The following is a 22,641-nucleotide window of genomic DNA, read 5'->3' as shown; positions in this document are numbered from 1 at the left end:
TACGATACGATTCGATTTGATACAGAAGTATATCGATTGATATTTTGATATTATACATCTACATTTTTATTAACTCACAAATGCAACCAAAGTATATAACATGAACATTTATCTGAAATTTTCACATCGTGTGCCTCAATTGGGAGATTCACAACAACACAAAAAACTAAATTTTTTTTTATAAAATAAAGAAAATAAACAATTGGACAAACAATTCTGGTTGCTACTTTGGGCTCAGTGCAAAAAATCTTTTCGACAGGTAACCAAATTATAAGCAATAACAGGAAATAAATACAATACAACAAAGACACAACTTCAGTAAACTGCTTTTCAGGTTTTCAGATCAGTCTAAAATACATGTTAAGGTACGCTACAGAAATGTAATCAAATGTAAATAACTGCATAGTCTTCACTGTTTAAATAAAACTAAATATAGATTAATCATTTTTGATGTTACAAAGGTTACTTAGTCAGGAGCAGTGAGCACTTGTATTTTTCTTTGACAGCATTAGATTTATTATTAGTTTGCTTTCACTTTAAGAACCAAGCACGGATTTAATATACACATACGCCTTTTCTTTCTCAACTGTTTACGTTAAGACATATGACTAACGACTGTGTTTACTAGGAAATTCCTCAAAACGCGCATTTTGATGTAATTATGTATTTATTGATCCATGCACAAAAAAAAGTGGAAGAGAGCTCAATTTAGTGTTCGCGCGGTGCGGCTGTCTGTGTGCGCGAAAAATCCCGAGCGTCTTGTGCCTTTGAGCAGTCCTAATACCGAGTCCTGATCCGTGAGTTTGAGCGAGAATGCACGCGTTGGCGGTTATGCATAGACGGACATTACTGTAAATGTAGACAGTGCCAAATAAGCTGCCTATTTATATTACAGATATCGATATTATACGTGTGGCATCGATGCATCGTATCGTCAGACATCGTATCGATGTATTGATCCATATCGATTAATCATTACACCCCTAACGTACAGCTTTAATGGTTTCATCCAGCAGCATTATGTATATCTCGAGCTGGAGATTTCTTTGGAACCAGGAACATTAGTAATTTTTTGGGATCTTTTATCCAACTAGTATACAGTACTCTTATTGCAGTGACCTGATATTAAGAGTAAATAAACCTGAATTGAATTGCACAATGGTTGTAGTTAACAAACGAACCTTTTCAACCATTTGATTACCAACCCAGATCTTCAGCCAGTACGCATGTTATTTAAAATATTTTTAGTCTGAACCATTTCTATTTGGGGCACAGTTTTGGGGAATATTGTTGGGCACGTGTTTCTGTTTAGATCTGGAGTATTTCACATTTCCTAGTATCAAAAAGCCCAGTGTGATGGATAAATATAATAGATTTTTTTATTTCTGTGTACTTTGTAACAACTCAACTGGTTACATCTGAGATTTCTACAACTGTCCTACTTAATGTCAGATCCAACACCTCGGCAAAGCGATCTTTTCACTCGTCTGTTCAGCATCTTGCTCTGGTTTTCATTATAAATATGTTTTCCTGTCTTTCAGCTGAAGATCTGAAACTGAGTTCACTCGAGAGGATCACCGTCACCGTGGACGGAGATGAAGGTAATGGTCTTGAACTTTACAGCCGCTGTATAGAGATGATGTGGAGTAGGTAGGGCCCTATGATTTCTGTGATGTGGAAAACGCGAACAGACTTGTGGAATACAGTCATAAAAATGGAATTTACTGTATAACACGGAATTTCACGGAAGTTTGGATACATTAATCAAAAGTAGTTCATTACACTTAAATCAAATCGTGACATGGACTTGAACAACATCTCCAGAACTGCTTGCTTCATTTGATTTTTATTTTTTAATTTGATTTGAGTTATAATATTATTATATTAAATACAGAAGGATGAAGGTGTTTTCGGGGAAACGTCAAAATAAAAGTCTGGTTTAACTGAAATAAATTATGTCAGAAATATATAATTGTGCAGTAGAATGTTGTCAGAAATATATTTTTTATATAATACTCATATAATACTTTTGATTTCTCCCATGTTTTAATTTTAGTAGTTAAACCCCCTTTGTTTGCCAAAAATAAAGTTTGATTTCATTTGATAAAACAGTAATTGAATGTATCTTTTTATGTCTTCATTTGAAAATTTAAATACACAACACAGAATTTCAAAAAAATGCATAGGGCTATTGTAAAAAGAAATTGTAATAAATTACGTTGTTTTGTATTCAGATAATTAGATATGCTTAAACACAGAATTTGGTAGCAATAAAACAGAACGTGAGAAAAACAAAATATTTCATAGTTCTCTAAAATGTAATTTTTTGATAAACTTTTAATATATTGATGTCAAATAGCATAAGTTTAATGATTTTAATTCATTAGACATGCTTTTTGATTAATAAAATTTAATTTAACCATTAAAAAGGAGGCCAGAAAAATAAAAACAGAAGAAAAAAAACGCAATCCAGAAAAAATGTAACGGAATTTGGAAAAAAATGAAACGGATTTCATAGGGCCATAAGTAGGGCAGATGATTAAAGACTTAAATGTCTCTAGACGTTGGGTTACGTCACACTGAGACAAAACCTTGGTTTGATATTTGCTATTGCCATTTGATTGCAGTCTGAATTGTGGAGAGATGTTCTGATTAAACTACACTATTTGTGTTTTTGGGTTTGTAAGTGCAGTAGTATTCTTGGTCTTCCAGGAGTTGGAAGACAAATGTGTAAATTTATGCTATGGTGATTTTTTTTTGATGAATGCATCATCCTTCAAATGTGAATTCATGGAATCTATTAGATGCTCATTGTCTGTTTTTAAAGTTTAAGCCTTAGTATTAAAGTTTGCTTTGGTGATTATAACTAAAAACACTTGTACTTTAAGTAGTATTTTATTGAATGTTGGTTTTGTTTATTCAAGTCAGGTATTTTATGGTCACACTGTTGAGTTTTGCATAGTAATTTATGACGATAACTTGGAAGTGCAAACATTTTCCTACAATTGTGCTGCTGTCCGGTGCTTAACTTTACTCTAGATTGGTGCTCCGTACAGAAAACTTGAACACTTTGCTCTGCTTCCCGGTTTTCTTTGACGTTTGGTCGGTTTCTATCTATAAAATCATCAGCGTAGAAAATGTAATACTAGTTGGCTGTGCAGTTGTTTTTAATGAAATGCATTTATGCTTTGCTTTTGTTTCCATGGTGACTAGCGACCAGATCGTTACCTGTAGATTTAAAGTGAGGTATTCTAAGTGCACTTAATGTATATTTTATTGACTAAACCAAGTTAAATTGCAAATGTCTGTACAGCGAAAGAGAGTAATCCAGAAACTAATATTGAAACGAAAGCATGCTTTGTGAGGGCAAGACTTAATTCACACTTGGTTTAAACATGCTTTTCATGCACCCGTGATCAGATTAAGTAAAGCATCTGGTCATTGCATGTATGTGAAACGTAAAGTGCATGTTAATAAGTGTAAACGGAGCCTACTTGCGCAAGATACCAAAGTCAGTCCGTGAATGGGAAGATGATAAGAATTCATAGAGGAGAAGTGGGCACTGAGTCACGCTCCATTAGCAAACTCCAACACTTTTTGCATCCACCCCTGTAACATATGGTCATGGCCAGCATGAAGATAATCACAGAGATCCATCATGCACTAGCGGTCAGGTCGGTGGCGGCGCTCGGATTCTCTGTTATCTGTTATTTGAATGATCATAAGTGGTACAATGAGATTTACCCATCTGCTCCATTGACTAACGGCTGTCTTTGTAGAGTTTGACTCTCTTCATGTTGTTCATTAAGCTGCTCATTTGACTGAGAGCTTGTATTGCTCTTTTAGTGAGAGCATTGGGTATTTACTTACATTGGGTATAACTACATTTTGGAACAGTCTCGCTTGCATAGATTCTTAAACACTAGATGTCTCAGTACATCGCAGCAAAAGTTCAAACCACTTCAGTGCAAAGCCTCTACATCTATTAAACATTAGATTTGTCAGTATTTCGTAGTTTCTTTTACACTTGTAGTCATTTGTTTGTTTTGTAGCTTTATTTGATTTACATTTTTATTTAAGTAATTTTTTAAATAAATATTATGTTAAGTCAATGTTATGTTAAGTAAAAGATTTGTCAGACTTGTTATCGGCAGAAACTTTGGTTCACTTTGCATCTTATTCTGGCCATAAATCAGGCACTTAAATGGTAAAGGTCTGTCTGATTGACACGGATTGAAACAGTTACGCAATGTTTTGTCTTTGCATGTCATCATGGCTTTATATTAAATATATCACTGTAATGAGCCCGTTTGGGGATAAAAGTTGGTCCAAATTAGACTTTGTAATCTTCATTCAAATGCACTGAGTAAATTATTTCTCAGACGTAACACCAAAAACCGAATATTTCATGAAAAGGCATAATAATGCAGTTTTATTTTACTAGCTATAGTAGTGTTGGGTGTAATGCATTACTAAGTAATTAATTACTGTAATTAAAATACTTTTCCCTTGTAAAAGTAAGGGATTACTCTCTTTTTCTGTAATTAAATTACAATTGAGTTACATCTGATGTAATTAATTGCATTATACACTGTATAGACTATAATTGTGGATTTAATCTGATTGTTTTCATTGGATTTATTACAGTTTTTCAGAGAAGGTTTGCTGGCAGATTTAATCGAAACAAATATGCAGCAAGCATAAAAGCTTGCGGAGGCTTGTTAGCAATGCAATATAATGCACATGTTAATTGAAAACAGTGTTTTCAGGATAAATAAACAGTGAGCCAGTATCGCTGACGATCGTGAGGAGCAAAAATTGCATTAGTGCTTGAAATGCGATTAATCCGGCGACCCAACTACTAAGAGTCTCAAACAGCATTTGAGTGTCTTTTAAAGATGTGACGCCTGACAAAACTTTGGTAAATCCAGCCACTGGTTCTTCCTCAGTCGTTGAATCATCCTCGTTCCTTGTCATTTTCAGGTCGATTGTTGCATCTCCTGCAAGTGGCATAGCTGCAGGTTTCAGTCTTCACTTGCCTTTTTTCTATGCAGTATGCAGCAGACACCAGACTGTCCAGAGCTCAATCAGATCTCTAGCCAGCTGAGTGAGCACCACCAGTTGTTGTAGTGTCTTGGCATGTAATTATATGACATTAAATCACATGCTTAATCATTTGAGCGGTGTGAGGGAGACCGGCAGTGCCAGTGTGTGTGCTAATTTAAAGATGTTCATAAGAGATGATTGACACAATAATACGAGAAATGTCCAACAAGACTGGTGTTTATCTCACTTTACAGTGCCCTTACAAGGCACCCTACTCCACAGAACGCGTTAACATCCCTCAGGATGTGTTGACGTCTCCATTCTGAGAGGCGTTTCATTTCACCTTGTGGTGAGAAACGCTGACAGTGAAGTTCCCTCAGCGTTACTGTGACTGCATGCAGCGCTGTGGATGGATGAAGACGGCACATCAGCATTTATCTGCTGTTCTTGGCTCTCAAAATGTAAATAACACATCTGTGGACTCTATAAAGACGAGCTATTTGTTAAGCAGAAATGTGATAAGAGGTTTCGTGTTTTTAAAGAAAATGTAAGTGTTTGTAGAAGTCACATTAGCTGCGTCCCAAATGACGCACTATATACTTATGCACTATGTACTCAACCATGCAGTGTATGAATTATATAAGGTTATTTTGACATTCATAATCGGAGTCTCATAGCCCCTCTCCCTTCGGTACGTAATTAAAGCTGCGACATTTGAGTGCATGAAGTGTCCAACATTTCACACTCGATTTTTTTTAATGCATCATCGGAGTATTTAAAGTGCACTTTTTCTTTTTGGATTTTTTTAGTGTGAACACTACTCGCATTATTTATACTACAAAACGACAGAATAGTGCATAAGTACGCGATTTGGGACGCATTGTCGTGAAGCTATAGGATGTTCTGGGTGGTTGCTAGGGCATTGCTATGTGGTTGCTAAGGTGATCAGTGTTGTTGTTTGGACGTTGCTAAGGAGTTGCTAGGGTGTCTCTTTATTAATCACAAGAGGCCACTCTCTATAATTTAGTATTATTTATAGCTATACTATTGTAGTATTTATTCATATTTTGAATCAGCTTTTGTTATACTATTTGTTTTTATTTTAATTTTTGTTTACATTTTTATTAATTTTGTTGTGTGCTTTTTTATTTATATTTTTAATCAGCTTTTGTTATACTATTTGTTTTTATTTTAATTTTTGTTATATTATATAACATATCCATAATTTTGTTGTGTGCTTTTGTCACTTTTTTTTTCCCGTTTAGTTTCAACTTATTTCACTTAGTTGGCATTGACAAGGCAACATTTTTAAAGTTTTTCCATTGTAAATATTTACATTACACACTTTATTTAAATTAACAAAATATTAAATGTTAACAAAAATATTTTAGTAGTTTTACTTTAGTTTAAATAGTTTTTATACATTTTTTAAAATAGTTTTTATTAATATTTTGTATCAGTTTTTATTTTTAGATTTTCTGTTTTTTTTTTTTTTTTTTTCTGTTTTTTTTTTTTTTTTGTGTTATTTTTTTTATTTTTTTTTTTTTTTTTTTGTCTTTTTTTTTTTTAGATTTCTAATATAGTGTTTTTTTTTTTTTATTAGTTTTAGTTATTTTTAGTACATCAGGTTAAACTAAAACTCAAATGAGAAACGTTGCCTTGGCAGCTATCTGTATTTTTTTATATTTTTTATATTTTAATTTTTCAGGAACGAAATTTAGCGTGTATTTATTTCAAGGACCCAAAACACCAAATATATGAATTATATCTTATTTTCTTTTTTTTTTTTTTTTTTTTGTTGTTTTTTTGTTATTTAATGTTTGTTTCTTTTTTATTTTTTAATGTTTGTTTACATTTTTTTTTTATTTTAATAACAACACAACTAGATACGGCTCAGGTCCTTTTATGAATTATTCTTATTCTTATTATTTGCCTGTTTTATTGTTCACCAGGCAAAAATTGTAATTTAAGACTTGTACTGTATATACAATAAAATTAAAAGCAAAGGTATTCTTGAATTGTCTCTGTTATTCTCTGCAAACCTCCTAAAATAAAAGATTGCATTCATATTTAATTTAATAATATTCTTTGAATAAAGGTTTGAATTCATATTTAATTTAATAATGCTTTGCCTCAAGATGGCTGAGAACAGGTCAGCAAGTAAAAAATTTTGTAGTTCACCCAGATTATTGCATGCTTATTTATTTCATGATTAGTTATGTTTGAAATGGTTTTAGTTCACTATTGAGCAAAAGAGAGGATTAAAAGGTTAGGTTTTAAATTTTATTTCTTTCCATGTCCTTTGCTTGGTGAATAAGCCCAGTCATGGTTAGATAAGAGTATTGTTTGCAGTTAGGATTGCTTTAAATTGCAATAGCAGCGAGGTTTGTCTCTGTGTTCGGTGTCGCCGTTTGTCTCTTACGTGATTAGCTTCGGGGTTTTTTTATTTGCAACCACATAATGACTCGTTTTGAGGAGGCTTTTCTGGTGGGTTGAATGGTGTGGGGGGGTGGAGAGACGGTTAAAAAAAAAATTCTTCAAAAAAAGTAAGTTTGCCATGTGGGGGGGACATCTCTTGGCGTTAGGGGGGGTGTTTTCTATTTTAAAGCGGGGACACAGACTTTGGGGACTGCTAGCGTTTATTTTTGCCCTTCGCAGGCAGCATGACCTGATTCCGGGGACTGTTTCTATTTATAAAGCATGACACAGAAGACCGCTAGCGTTGCTTTCTGAAGTGATGGGGGTCATGTTTGTCTATGTTTGTTTGATTTTTCAGTTATTAAAGGAGTGTTTATTTTGGTTGGTTGATTAATGCATGGGGGACGTTTCTGTCTTTTCGGGGAAAAACATTAGCATGCTGTTGTTTTACGGTTGTTAGATTTCATCCCAGTTTTTACTTTTTGTCGCATGGGGAAACCCATGCATGATTCATTTGGTCGCTTACTTTGTGCCTTTTTGTTGTGCAGCTTTTTTTTTTTTTGAGTTATTGATTTGCCGGGGAATGTGAAGTCCGACAGGAAAAGGGAAAAAATTGAGATATGTTTGCATACCCGGTTGATGAAGTTTTTAATAAAGCATGAGCAATTTGCGGAACCGTTCAAACGGAATTCCAGTGTCGGGATTACTCATGCTTTAACCCTTTCCGGGTTCATCAGATTTGGAGAAATGAATAGCGCATTGCATCACTTGCTCTGCAGTGATTATTTTTGGGTGCCGTCAGAATGAGAGTCCAAACAGCTGATAAAAACATGTTTATAATAATCGGGTACAAGTAATCAATGGAGGGACACGCACTAAAACTCTAAAAAACTTTCCGCAGTTAACAGGGGTTTTCTGAAACGGGGACAAAAGATGAAACAAATCCTTAATTAAGATATTTTGGGTGGGGGACTAAACAAATCCAGCATTAAGATATTTTTAACTTCAATCCGTTGCTTCTTGCATAAATACGAGTTGGTATTGGTTAAAGTTAAAGTGAAGTTTGTGGTCTGGTAGAGAGCTCCGAACAAATATGTGGGTGGATTTTGATCTGAGAGACAACAGGAGATGGACTATTTCACTGGAGGAAGTGTAATTATGGATCATGGACTCATATTTATCCAGAAGCAATGGATTGAAGTTGAAAACGTCTTAATGTTGGATTTGTTTCATCTTTTGTCTTCTCCAGATGTTAACTGATGGACTGGAGTGCTGTGGATTACTTGTGGATTATTGTGATGTTTTTATCAGCTGTTTGGACTCTCATTCTGATGGCACCCATTCACATCCATTGGTGAGCAAGCGATCCAATGCTTAATTTCTCCAAATCTGATGAAGAAACAAACTCATGTACATCTTGGATGGCCTTACAGATAAAAAAGCAGGTATTCATTTAGAGTAGGACCTAATTTTTTATCCACATTTGAATATTTGGTGTGTTTGGTGTGTGTTTTAGTCAGTTGTGTGTTTTTGTCTTTTTAGCCCTGGTTAATTTTTAAGTATTGTTTTTCAAACGCTGATGAATGCATGTGATGAGGTGTCGTGGAGCTACAGAGCATCTGAAGAGGTTGTGATTCACAGAAACTGAACAGATTTTTATGTTTGGTTGAGATGGTGGGGGGCATGTTTGACAGATTTTGTGGTTCTGAGGAAGCTGGCTGGCCTTGTGTTCTTGTTAATCACTGTGTTTGATGTTGAAGCCAGAAACAGACTTAACTGAACTAAACTGTGGATTAATGAACCAGCTCAACACTGTTCCCGCATGTTCACGACAAAGTATGCTTTTACTCTTTTCAAGATTTGCCACATGAACTTCTGACTTTAGAAAAGGACAATCAAGGTCCAGAATTTTGTGATTGAACTTTTTGGTTCATTCACTGTCTGAACTATTCAAAGTCTTTAAACGCACATTCTATAATATATTAATAAACTCTATTTTCAAGTTGACAACCCACAGTTAAACTAATGAACTGTAATGACACATACAGTATAAATATAAACATAAATGTTAATAAATAAAACAATTAACTTGATATTAATTGTTAATCATTTAAATATATTTTAAGTGTGTATGCATTATTTTTTTTAGCAGTAGGACGGGGCGATATTGCCAAAAAATCTAATAAAAATACAGCATAATTAGAACAATCATTAATGCTCAATAAATAAGAGTGTCATATCTATGCACGTTTTTCCCAGAATGTTCTTGCGACCCAGCGGTTGGGTTAATAAACGGTTTAATAATCTAATAATTAAAAAAATAATTTACTGTTAATAAAATAATTGTATTTATTGCTTGCATCACTCTTTATATAAGGTCCTTCATTCATTTATTCATGCATTAATTCATTTATTTATATCAGTGCCATTTACTTATTTGCAGTTGGCGCAATGAGCAAAATGATAATAATAAATAGTATGACCTTCAGTTATTTTTGACTTCAAATTCAGATCCCCCTCATTTGTTAAAAGCTTTTTACAAACATGGCTCATCTAGTCAGATTTCAAAGTTTCATAATTTAATATATTGTTTAAATTCTATTGCAGTTACTTAAAAAAACTAAAGAAAGTACCATGTTTTGTTTGTTTGTTTTTTTTATTTTTTTTTGTTTATTTTGGGTTTAATTAGTTTATTTAACCCATTTTTTATATTTTTTATATTATTATTATTTATTTGATATTTGTTAACTGTCCACCACATTATGATGTTGGTGCAGTGTCTTCTATTTTATCAGTATCTCTTCGCTCTTCCTTTGTTGACATGCTCAGTGTCAGAGGACAGAGCAGCTCGATATCTTCTCTGGCCATCCGCACACGTGTGTTTAATCAGGCGGTGGACGGCAGGGAAGATTTTTCCACCCCAGCAGAGGTAGGTGAATCAAAAAGCTGTGAAACAGCCAATGCGAGGAACTGTTTTCCCCATGCATGAAGTCGCCAGTACTGCGATAGCTTTTCTGGCGTTTCAGCGTTTCAGGTTATATAACCTTCACTTCAGCGGCGTTTGTAATAACGTTGGCAGCGCAGTGCAGGATTTTGAAGTCATTACACTGCTGGCCGAAGTTCCTGAATGCAAATCGCAGCACTGAGGAATCGCGCTCTCCTGCCTTTGAGGCCGGTCTGGCTGCACGATCCAGAAAATACATGAGTGCTGTTCTTTGTTAGCTGTTCTAGAGTAATGGATACTCGCTCTGCAAAGGCGTGACTCATGAGAGTGCAACAACGCTGATGTTGTCATTTAAAGCAAAGGCAATTGAATTACAGATTTGCTCTGTTGGGTCATTTATCAACTTGTTAGTAACAAAGTGATTACTAAGACAAATTAGGTAAGAGTTAGATAATTCTTTAAAGGGATAGTTCACCCAGAAATGAACATTCTGTCATCATTTACTCACTGTCAAGTTGTTCCAAACCTTGAGCACAAAAGAAGATATTTTGAAGCATGTTCATTACAATATTGCATTACTCCCTAAAAAAGTAACTAATTGCGTAACTTGGTTACTTTTTATGGAAAGTATTGCATTGCGTTACTTTTGTTTTACTTTTTAAATCTGGGCTGGGCTTGATATTTATTTTTAATGTAAAAACTTTCTATTTTTGGCAAATGTAAAAAGCCCTTTCACACCAAAAGTGAAATGATTAAGCCTCGGAGTGAAGGAAATGTAAATTCACATCTGTACAGTAGAGGACGCAGCTCAAACAAACCCTCCAGCTGAATTGAATCATTGAAGGTCAGCAGCAAAGACATTGGTCAATAAAATTGGATTAAATGCATATTTAACATTTAATTATTGCAGGTTTGCTTTATATTCTGAGTTTGCATTTCACAGTTTTTATTCAGTTTGAAGAATAATGCATCTGTTTTTGTGCAAGCGAGATGATAAATGCATGTTGACATTTAGTCTAGAACTATTTAAAAAGTAATGCATTGCTTTACTAGTAACTTGAAAAAAGTAATCTTATTACATAACTCATGTTACTTGTAATGGTAGCCATTGACTGTCGTAGTATTTTTTTTTCCATACCATGGAAGTCCATGGCTTTTGTCAGCTGTTTTCTTCAAAATATGAAAAAAGTAATCTGATTACAAGGGGGAAAAAGAATAGAGAAGTAAAACTTAGTACAGGTTTGGAAAACAGCTATAACTTGGGAGTGTATCCATAAAGAAATCAAAAAGGTCAGTTTTGTTTTGAATCACCAAACTTCATTAAAATCATCTTTTTTTGTGTTCATCAGGACCAAAAAAAAAACAAATGCGCTACAGGGTTTGGGGACAGCTTTGGGGGGTAAAAAAAACCGATGGCAGAATTTCATTTTCCTTTGGGTGTGACAACTGTCCCTTTAATACATCAAAAGTATCCAATCGGGTTTTTATCCATTTTTTATTTTAGGGGTTATCATCTCTTCTCTTTTTTAACTATACTACTAAATTGAAAAAAAACCAAAAGCTACAAAAAAAACCTTTTTACCAGTATAAAAACGAAGGGATCAAAAAAAAACAAGCTTATTGGAGTATGGTGTTACTAAAGAGACCCTTTCCTGTCTCTCAGTCGTTCTACTTCACAACATTCTTACAACTTAATTCAGTGTGTTCCGGTTGCCATTTTGTTGTAATTATTTGTTGAAATTTTACTAAGCGTTTTTCTTGAGCCACAAAGCACAGAACGTTATAAAATAATACTTCAATTTCAAAGTGGGCGTATGTTTATACACAAGCTAGCAGTTTTTGAGTGTAAGTTGAGTATATGTGATTCTTAAGGTGTGTTATGTTGTTGTTTATTTTTATATAACGGATTAATATTTTTTGATTTGTTTATGTGAAAATAATTTCTAGGGTATATCCATTTGTCATTTCCGACATCCTAATCTGAATTTCATTTTGAAAGGTCAATTTATTTAAAGATTCATAATTTAGAAAGCGTTTTGAAAGGTCAATTTATTTAAAGATTCATCGAAGCCCTTTCATGTTTCAGAACGACACTTAAAAGTACTTCTTTTGTATTTGCTTCTTTAGAATTCAATGGATTTTGAATGGGTTATTGAATGTTTGTTATGTCACATCTTACCGTTACAGTCTCATATTACATAAAGGAATATAGGAAAATTATAGGCAGAGAGGTGGAGGGGTTTTTGAGTTAGTGGAGGGTTTTTGAGTTCCTACGACTCTTGTTCCAGACCAAACCAATGCTCTTGTAGCAAAACGCAGTCGATTTGTCACTCGTTCGGGCCGCTCTGGTCTCGAAGATCTTGCCAAACCCAAACTTTTCCTCATGTCTCAGTTCGGCAGTGTGAAAATTGTATGTTGGGATTTGTGAAAATGCAGGTGAGGGGTTTAGGGAACAGACAGCTGAACCGATTCCAGCACAGCCTCGTATTGCCAAGGGATGGTCATGTAAACATGGTGTTTATGTTGGAATGAAGTGTCTGCGACTCCCTCTTCCACTGCCTTGATTTGCCAGTATTGACTAATTGCCATGAATAAAGCCACATACTTCACCTAAAGAGCTCCTACTCTCCTACCATGACGCTCACAGACGTGACTCGTTGAATGCAGTTCTTCAGTGCTACAGTAATCATGTGTGAAAGTAAAGCTAATGTAAAAACCAATGAAATTCTGATTGGAACATTCGTTCTGAAATCGCTGATGAATGCATGCGTCGCCATGAGCACGCATAAATCCTATTAATGCGGCACGATGTAAACAACTCCGTTTTACATTTATTTGTCTAACAAATTGCTTAACTGAAGTTCTTTCTCATTATGTTTGTTATGCTTGTTTCACTCCGTTTCTTCAAATTGCTCTGTGTTTCTAACATAAAGCGTAATCACTGCTGGTTGACGTTTTTGCAGTAGCCTCCTCTGTAGTGTTTATGTTCGACAGCCAAGGCCCAGTGAGGTGTGGCGGGAAATGACCTCCACTGCTGATTGTTGGACATGCTAGGGCGGTTGATTTTTGGTCATCTTTGGAAAAAATTAGCTAGTATGCATAATGGTTTGATTGTGATGTTCTGTCTTATGCTTCTTTCAATTGGATTACACAAAATGATTTTTATATTTGTTTATGATAAATGTATGCTTTCAGTCACTTATAGCTCAGGTGCATTTAATATGTATAAGTGGTTGAAGGTTTGGATAACACACAATGCATTTTTGTATTTCACTTCGCCTCTTTTCCATTGTTTTTGTATGAACAAGATATAGCTTATATTTGTGCAAGATGGGTGTGTTTGACCATTGCATCTTTTTCGTGCATGCCATTCTAAAAACTAAGCATGAAAGTAGTACATTTTTTTTTTTTTTAGAAAATGCACCACTATAAATTGCGGTTTGACCATTTTGCGGTTCTTTTTTCAGTTTACTTTTCATTTTTTTTTGTTTAATTGGTTTATAAATGCTTTAATTGCGGCTTTTTTATATTTTGTAGTTCCAAACTAGAGCTGCATGAGAGATCAAAATAAAATTGGTATTGTGATGGGGTTTAGTGCAGTTTTTACAATGAAGAATATGCGGTTTTATTTTACATTTGATTATTCAATATCCATTGCCGTTCCAAACTAGAGCGCTATGCAATCAAAATCGGAATCGAGAATTGAGAAACTTCATTGGTCAAAACACCAATAATAATGATTATTTTCATATATTTTGGAAGCTCATTCAATTTATTTTTTATTTATTTATTTTTAATTTTATTAAATTGTTTTTAATTAAAAAAATATTTTTTAAAAAATATATATTTTTTTTTTGTTAAGGCCACTGAAAATTTTTGGTAGGGAAAGTCATTTTATATATATTATATATATATATATATATATATATATGACTTATATATTATATATAATATATATATATAGATATATACTTATATAGCATATATATAGATATATATTATATATTATTTTTTTTTTTTTTTTTTTTTTTTTTTTTTTTTTTTTTAATTAGTTTTTTTTAAATTATTTTTTGATTTCTCTTGTAGATGAAATTACAAAAATAATTATAGAATTATTTATTGTTTTGATAATAAGACTATTTAAGTCACTTGGTGAAAATTTTGTTGTTTTTTTCTGTATTTCTTTAAAATCTAAACATCATCAGTTTTTTCCAATATCATGCAGCCCAAACTCAAGCTGTTATTTTCCATACATCAACAGTTGGGCTAGTGTCTGATCTGTAAAGTTTTAAAAAGGAGATAACAGTAGTGCATTTGATTTGTGCACTATATTTCTTAGGCAAAGCTATTGAATGACTGTATGACTTCAGATGAATATTGCAAGTCTTATTGACTTCTTTCATGGTGCTGTTCTTGTTTTGTTTAAAAGAAATTAAAGTCATACTGGTTACTCAAAGCTGATGTAACGCTCAGGAACTCATCAGATAATGCACATAAAAACCTGGTTTTGGATACTCAGATGCTCGACGCCAATGCATTCTTTTCAGCACACCTCACTGAAGGGGATTCAAAGGATTTGTGAAAGTAAAACTGCTGAAATAAACTCTTCTTGAAGTGGAGGGTCGCTCTCATTAGGCATGAGCTGAAAGCACCTGAAGGGCTTTGAGTATATGAAGCCAGAAGCTCCAGCGTAAGCCTCCTGACCTTCAGATCTCACACATCTCCAGTTGGTCACCATCTGTGTCCAAATTCACCGAAATGGGTTTCTGAGGCTGAACATCTCTAACCATCATTTATTAAACACCACAAATGAAGCCCTAGTAAGTGCTTACTAAATCAAACGCTCCTGATCTGATACTCGGTGACGTTTTTCCTGTTGTAAATTATTAAATTACATCATATGCCAGTTTATTATGGAAACAACTAGCTATATTTGCAGTACTAGGGTTATATTTTTAAGTAGTACAAGTACTTCTGTCTTGCTTCCTAATCTTGTTGTGTTTGTTTCTCTTTTTGAATAAAAGTGTGCTAAATCTTTAAATGTGAATAAATGTAAGTCTATAGCTGTTGTAGGTAGTAATTATGTAGAGATTAAACATATAAGTATCATTACAGTAGTTCATTGTTGTTTTTGAGTGGATTGCTTTGTGTTGTTGCATGTTTGTATATTGCACATTTTGTAAAACCATATGAAATCGGTTTTATTTTTTTCCCCAAAAAAACATTTATTTATTTATTTATTTATTTAATTTGCATTTTTTTTCCCCCTGAATTTCTTTAAATTTAAGTTTATTAATCAAAAAGCAAGTCTAATGAATTAAAATCATGAAGCTATACAATTTAAAAAATATTTATTAAAAGTGTTTTAAAAATTACATATTTAGGGCCCTATGAAATGTAAAAAAAAAATTCTGAAATTGTGTAATTTTTTAATTCATTTTTTACGAAATTCTGTTTTTCTTTTAAAATTTTTTTTGAGTTCCATAATTTTTTTAGTTCAATTTTATTTTTTTTATTAATTTATTTAATTTATTAGTTTGTTTTCATTTTTTTTTTTCTTTTTGGAAATTCTGTATTGTGTATTTTAATTATTCTGCTAATCAAATAAAGGCATTTAATTTATCTTTTAATCAAATAAATTAAACCCTTTCATTTTTTTTGGCAAACAATGTGCTGCACAGCAGAGGTTTACTGTTATATTTAAAACATGGAAGAAAAATTGTGTGACTACTCCTTAAGTTGTTTAAATAATTGTATTATTATTAGTATTATTACATTAAGACATACTGTAAAGTAGCAATATTTCTGTCACAATTTCAATTCAAAGCAGACTTTTATTTTGATGGGCTGCAGTGAAGACCTGTATGTTTCTGTGTGTATATGATATGACAGTAGTTTTTGTCAAATGAAAAGGAAAAATGCTGATAAAGTGACTCTCTGGAGATGTCCTCGTATAGTAAGAGCACCACGCATGCTTCAGTATGTGTAGTAGATGAAACGGTGCGTCTGTGCACAGTATAAAAATGACACGCTTCCGGTTAGATGTGTTTGGTGGTTGTTTTGGTGCTGCTCTGGAGAGTGACGTGCCTGTAGAGCCGCACGTTGTTTCTCTGGAGCGCGTGAGGACTGATGGCAGATTGTCAGGGCCGTTTGTGTGATGTTAATGAACATCTGTGGCGTGTCTGCTGGTGCCCCGTCAGGCTGAGAGCCACAGGATGGGCCAGCGGCAGAGCATGCTGGGTACTTCACTCTTTGGCAGCGCTGCCGTTCCTTCTGGAGACTGAGAGAGAGTTTGTGGCGATCGCACAGAAACCATCGGAGAAGTGTGGGAATATGTCATGCATTTGACGGGAATCGTATGTACAACTTAATATCAGCTGCATATTTACTGAAAATTCACTTTAAAAACATTCAGTTTTACAGAAGAAGGTTGTTAACAAAACCAGAACTAAATGATTTTCATGCTGTTCAGTGCTTCTTAATCACCAATTATAGTACCCAACACTTTTCTTTTTTTCTTTTTTTTAGTGAATCAAAGACCCTTGAATCAATCAGAACAGTTATTGAATTAATCTGACTCACTTATTGAGCTGCGCATCAGTGTCTTCACTGTTATATCATGTATAATCAATGATGCACATTATATGAATCAAGTATTTTTATGTAGTTTGTATAGATTGCACCAATTTTAAAGGTACTTTGTTCATTTTATTATATTTTGTTTTTAATAATAATAATAATAATAAAAAAGAGTTTCAATTATTTACAAATTAATTAAATTTACATAACTTTAAAATAAAAATTAATGACATTTAGTCAGATATATATATATATAGGCATATAAGCAGAGTCAGTGATGTAACGTTTCTGGAATTATGTTGATACAATGACCAATTTTTTTTTTATTTATTTATTTATTTTTTTTAGTTATTACAGGTAGTTGCCATGGCAACATTTCTCATTTTCATTTAGTTTAACTTAATGCGGTAAAAAAAAGTAAAACTGAAATAAAATTAATATAAACTATGCTGACATATTAAATATCTATCTATCTAATTGCTGCTACTTTATAGATTTTTTTTATTAATAGTCTTTTTTATTTCTATTCAAGTACTTATTTAATTGAAAGACAAGGGATTTTTTTGTGTGTTTAAATGGTTTCACACTGAATTTTGCAGAAATTCTACAACAGTACTGTACACAAATGACGGTATTCATCACTGTATTAAGTTCTTTGTAGTGCTAACGTGTTCAGAATCACAGCTCTGTTATCAGTTGTAAGCCACATTCAGTGAAGTTTCTCTTGTATTAGATGACTGTGTGAATCAGACCTGTACGTTATGTGTTTCTTTGGCTAATTTTATGTAAAGGAAACCCTCTTGTTGACCCGATGTAATGACTGGCGTTAGTAGAAATGCTTGACGTCCATTTTGGTTTTCCTGTCTTTTCTTCTGTGGTTATTCCAGAGCATTTAGTGCAGCTGTGTTTAACAGCAGAAAGCACATGTTATCGTGGTGTTCGTCATGTGATCATCAGCTCTTCTGTGGTGTAAGGCTCTTGTCGTCTGGCAGTCAGTGGTTCGTCGTGGGTTTGTTTAAGCTGGGAATTTAAATGGAGCAGCTGGCTTGATTTTACTGACGCTTTAGAGCTAGTATGATGGGGTTTTCTGTTCTCACTGTTCACTTTCTCTGCTGAAGGTTAATGCAACAGTTGCATGAAAAAGACTGAGTATTTGTTCACAGTTAGTAACACGTAGAAGCACCTCACAGGTCCAAAGCAATTCTCCGTGCATGGCAGTTTTTCAGCAATGACATAGGGATGCAAATGTTTTAACTAACATTTAACAATATATATGTTGCATTGTTTATTAATCTTTCTTAACATTAGTTAATAAAAATGCAGCAGTTCTTTCTAGTGGAGAGGCAAAATATTTGACTGAAAATTAATTTGAAGGGCCGAAATCATTGACCGAAACCGTGATGATTAATGTGATGTTTTTAGTTGATGCATGAGAAAAACCAAACCCGAAAATTAAAGTGTCCCTATTTTGGGTTATGAAAGGTTCATATTTTGGTTTTTGGAGTCCCTAACAACAGGTTTACATGCATGCAAGGTTTGTACACCCAACGTATTACTCTTTTCTTATAAATAATGACAATGACAAACATTCACTATTCATCGACACATTTCTAGACCATTGTGAGCGAACAGATATTGCTGTTAGCCAGTAAGACGGAGGCCTACAAGCTGCGTGGAGCAAACAGAACACACAGGTAATTATGTATTTTGCATGCTACAGTACAGAGTACGACAGCAACAGTTTTTAAAAGAATTACTCCACTTTCAGAATAAAAATTTCCTGATAATTTCTCACCCCCATGTCATCCAAGATGTTCACGTCTCTCTTTCTTCAGTCACAGAGAATTTCAGGGTTTTGAGGAAAACATTACAGTATTTTTCTCCATATGGTGGTCTCCAGTGGTGCTCAACGGATTAAAGGTTAAAAATGCAGTTTCAAAGGGCTCTACACGATCCCAGCCGAGGAATAAGGGTCTTATCTAGCAAAACGATCTGTCATTTTCATAAAATATTTATACGCTTTTTAACCACAAACGCTCATCTTGTCTAGCTCTGCGAGGCGCATGCGTACTCTGTCTGTGTACAACAGTTCAAGACAGGGTATGTCTAAAAACTCCCAACACTTTTCTCCTCCAACTTCAAAATTGTCCTAAAGCATTGCTTTACCTTTATTTTTTTATTTTTTATTTTTTTTTAATAAAAGGTGTTTGACCGTCCTTGCATGTTCACTTTGTAGTTTTCCCGGGTCTGCGCGTGCAATAAGTGGGCGAGCATAAATATTCTATGCAATGTCTGTTTCCTGATGCCCGGGGTGGCGGTGACACTGGAGGCTTGGGCCCGTCAATGCTGCTTGCAGCTATATTTGATTTTGCTAATGACTGGCTTGACGTCAACTTGAAACAGCTTAAGATTCGTTTTAAAAACGACTCGTTTTCATGACTCAGAGTCGACTCTTTCTTTTGAAAGACAATAACTTAATGCACTTTCAGATTTAAAACTTTGCAGGGAGTGAAAGTTGACTTTGAGTTGTGGTTGTTTTAGTTTAATTTTAACTGTAATTATGATGGGGCACTTTAAAGATTAAGAATAAATAAAGAAAAATTTTGTTCAATAAGCATAGCCTAGTAAAAAAGCCTAGATAAATTTACTAGTGAAAATAGTTTTTTACTCCTTTTTTGAATTTTTCCAGTGTTGATCATTCAGTCCATTATTTAGGTTTGTTGACTCTTTGGTCAGAAATGTAATCTTGGCTCTAAAGAAAAGTCCAGCTTTTTGTTTGCAGAAATCAATCATCCTAAATTCCTAATCACTGACACTTCAAATGAAGACACCTGGATGACACAGTCAGTAGCCCTGGGAGCCCTTAAAGAAAAGTCCAGCTTTTTGTTTGCAGAAACTGTTGGGCGGGTCGGTTATCTCTCGGTCTATTGGCTGGTAAAGCACAGACTCTTCAAACAAGAGAGACGGGTCATCAGGGTTCAGCTACACCGAGCCGCTCCACCTACACATGCTGCTCCCGCTCTTACACTCATCTGAAGATAAATAAAAAACAAGACTATTGTGTGTTCAGAGCTGAAATGTGCTGGCCGACTGTCATGTGTAAGGTGCAATTATTCTGTAATCACAGATTGCCAGAGATAGCGCCATAACTTGAGCATTAATGCTGTGTTTTCATGGAGATGAATGCTGCTGCGTTTCTAACATGATCTGTGATTATTCTTCTCATATATGTGGCCTTAATGGTGTAGTGCAGTCTGTGAGATGGTGCAGTTAATTTACTCGGGTAAATTAAATTTAAAGTTGATTTGGTGATTCATAACTGAAAAAAATAAATAAATAAATAACAGAAATAAAAATGTGTAATATTTTCAGCACTTTGTTTACTAAAAAAAGCACTTTATTTATTAAAAAAAAAAAACAGAAGAAAATTTAGACATAATAAACAACAAAAACTAATTAAAATGCCAAACACACACACACACACACACAAAACATTAACAGAAATAAAAATGTGTATGTGTTTTTTCAGCTCGTTGTCAAGGTGACAATTCTTGTTTAACTTGATTTAAAAAAAAACTAAAACTGAAATAAAATTTAGACATAATTAAAAAACAAAAACTAATTAAAATGACACACACACACACACAAACATTAACAGAAATAAAAATGTGTATTTTTTCAGCTAGTTGCCAAGGTGACAATTCTTGTTTAACTTGATTTAAAAAAATTAATAAAATAAAACTGAAATAAAAATTAGACCATAATAAAAAACAAAAACTAATTAAAATAACAAAAAATTTTAACTAAAATGAAAACAGAAAATTAAAAATATAAAAATACAAACTTTTGATAAACTATTAATAAAAACTATAAGACTATATCAGTGATATTAAAATAATATTTATTCAACAATTTCATACATTTCAACATTATGCAAAAAAAAAGTTTTATATTACATCACTTTGTTTTATTTTCTTAGTGTTTACTGTATTACTTGAATTGATAGATACTTGAAAAACAGCTAATTTGCTTTAATTTGCTGTTTATGTTTGTTTAATTGCTTGTAATTTGTTTCTTTATTAGGGCCCAGGACCCTGTTGTTTTTCGAAGGATTATTGTTATTTTTCTTTCAAGGTTTCTGGGGCTTTTGGGGCCCTTAACATTCTTAAAATCTGTTGAAACTTTGCACACATGTTGGAATCTGCGACCGTTAGTGGTGTAAAGGAACACATATATTTCAGTTAACTAGAACTGAACTAAAATTAACCTCAGCTAGAAACTTCCAGTTTTTTATATTGTTACTTTTGATAAGAAACAAAGTCTCATCTTTTCAGATATATTTCATTTTGTTTGTTTATTTATTAATGCAATATTCAAAATATTATGACAGTGTGAATAAACATATTATTGAAAGTTCTGTTTTTAATCAAAGCAGTGTTATTTTACATCTGATTACTTTTGTATTTGTATTTGTTTTTAACTTTCTGGATGTTTTCTTAAAAAAAAAAAAACAAGTTTTGTTTGAACTTCTTGTTTACGTTTATTCAGATGCTTGCTATTTTTATTTATTTTTTCATGTCATTGTTTTAATATTCATAATTATTTATAAAATGTAATAATTGTTTAGAAATAAAATAATGCTCATTTGTTGCTATTTAGCTTCAGGAGTGTTTAGTAGGATAATCGCTTATTGCTGCTGTATTAAAATTCATATCGTGGCAAGCAACTTTCTTAGTTTCTTCAGAATTTTGTTCTTTTTTTTTTTAGCTGTAATCAGATTCCTCGTGATGCATTTTAATGTCAGACAGTTTCCATATTCCATATTCAGATGTTGCTACATTATTACACCCTCAGTGCTTGCTTATGGCTTCATTTTTCTTACCTGTCTCACTTTACTTGTTGTAATCATTTTATTTCCTAGAAGCAGTTCAATGTTAAGAGGTTTACAGCGATATGCATACTTCATCATATTCGGTTGTTGTATTATGTAAAGTGAATGGAGTCATGCAGAGGTTTTTTTACTGTGCTTTAGTGTCCCAAACACTCATTTCTCAGCACTTATGCCTGGCTTTCCATGCTTTAAACAAATGGACTTAGCTTTTTCCTCCCTTACGCCATATTATCATTAATCTACAGTGAATCTCATGCATGTATTCTGTGTTTGTCGTTGCTCAGACACTGGAGGAGCCCCCTTACCTGACCGTTGGCACTGATGTGAGCGCCAAATACAGAGGGGCGTTCTGTGAGGCCAAGATCAAGACCGCCAAGAGACTCGTCAAAGCAAAGGTGAGCCATTATTTCTGCTGTTTGGGATCATTTGAAGACATGTTTTGAATGTATAGATGGTCAGTGATTAGAGAAGACTTTGATGCATGTTTGAGGTGTCAAAAAATTAATATGGTAAATAAAAATTAAAAGAGAGGTCTTTATTTTGTTTGTTGATGTATTGTTCATCCCTACTTCTGAAAGTAAATAATGTCAGTCTGATGTTTCTAAATATGTATATATGCTCACCAGGGCTGCATTTATTTGATCAAAAATACTGTAAAAATGTGAAATATTATTACAGTTTAAAACAGCTGTTTTCTATGTGAATATCTGTTACACTGTAATTTATTTCTGTGATGCGCAGCTGAATTTTCAGCATCATTACT

At 33.5% G+C, this 22,641-nt stretch overlaps 1 protein-coding gene across 1 annotated transcript in view; it reads left to right on the top strand.

Annotated features, from left to right (window-relative positions):
• Positions 1-22,641, top strand: part of LOC109057750 (AT-rich interactive domain-containing protein 4B-like) — a 66,175-nt gene that overhangs the window by 5,639 nt on the left and 37,895 nt on the right. The window contains exons 2-3 of the mRNA XM_042769537.1: positions 1,542-1,601; positions 22,163-22,273. Of these exons, the coding sequence (XP_042625471.1) occupies positions 1,596-1,601; positions 22,163-22,273 (117 nt within the window). The 5' untranslated portion in view covers positions 1,542-1,595. The remainder of the gene's footprint in view (positions 1-1,541; positions 1,602-22,162; positions 22,274-22,641) is intronic.

Source organism: Cyprinus carpio, chromosome A13, assembly GCF_018340385.1.
Source record: "Cyprinus carpio isolate SPL01 chromosome A13, ASM1834038v1, whole genome shotgun sequence".
Taxonomy (NCBI): Eukaryota; Metazoa; Chordata; class Actinopteri; order Cypriniformes; family Cyprinidae; genus Cyprinus; species Cyprinus carpio.
Note: the sequence above shows the minus strand (reverse complement) of the source record. Positions and strands in the feature narration are given on the sequence as shown.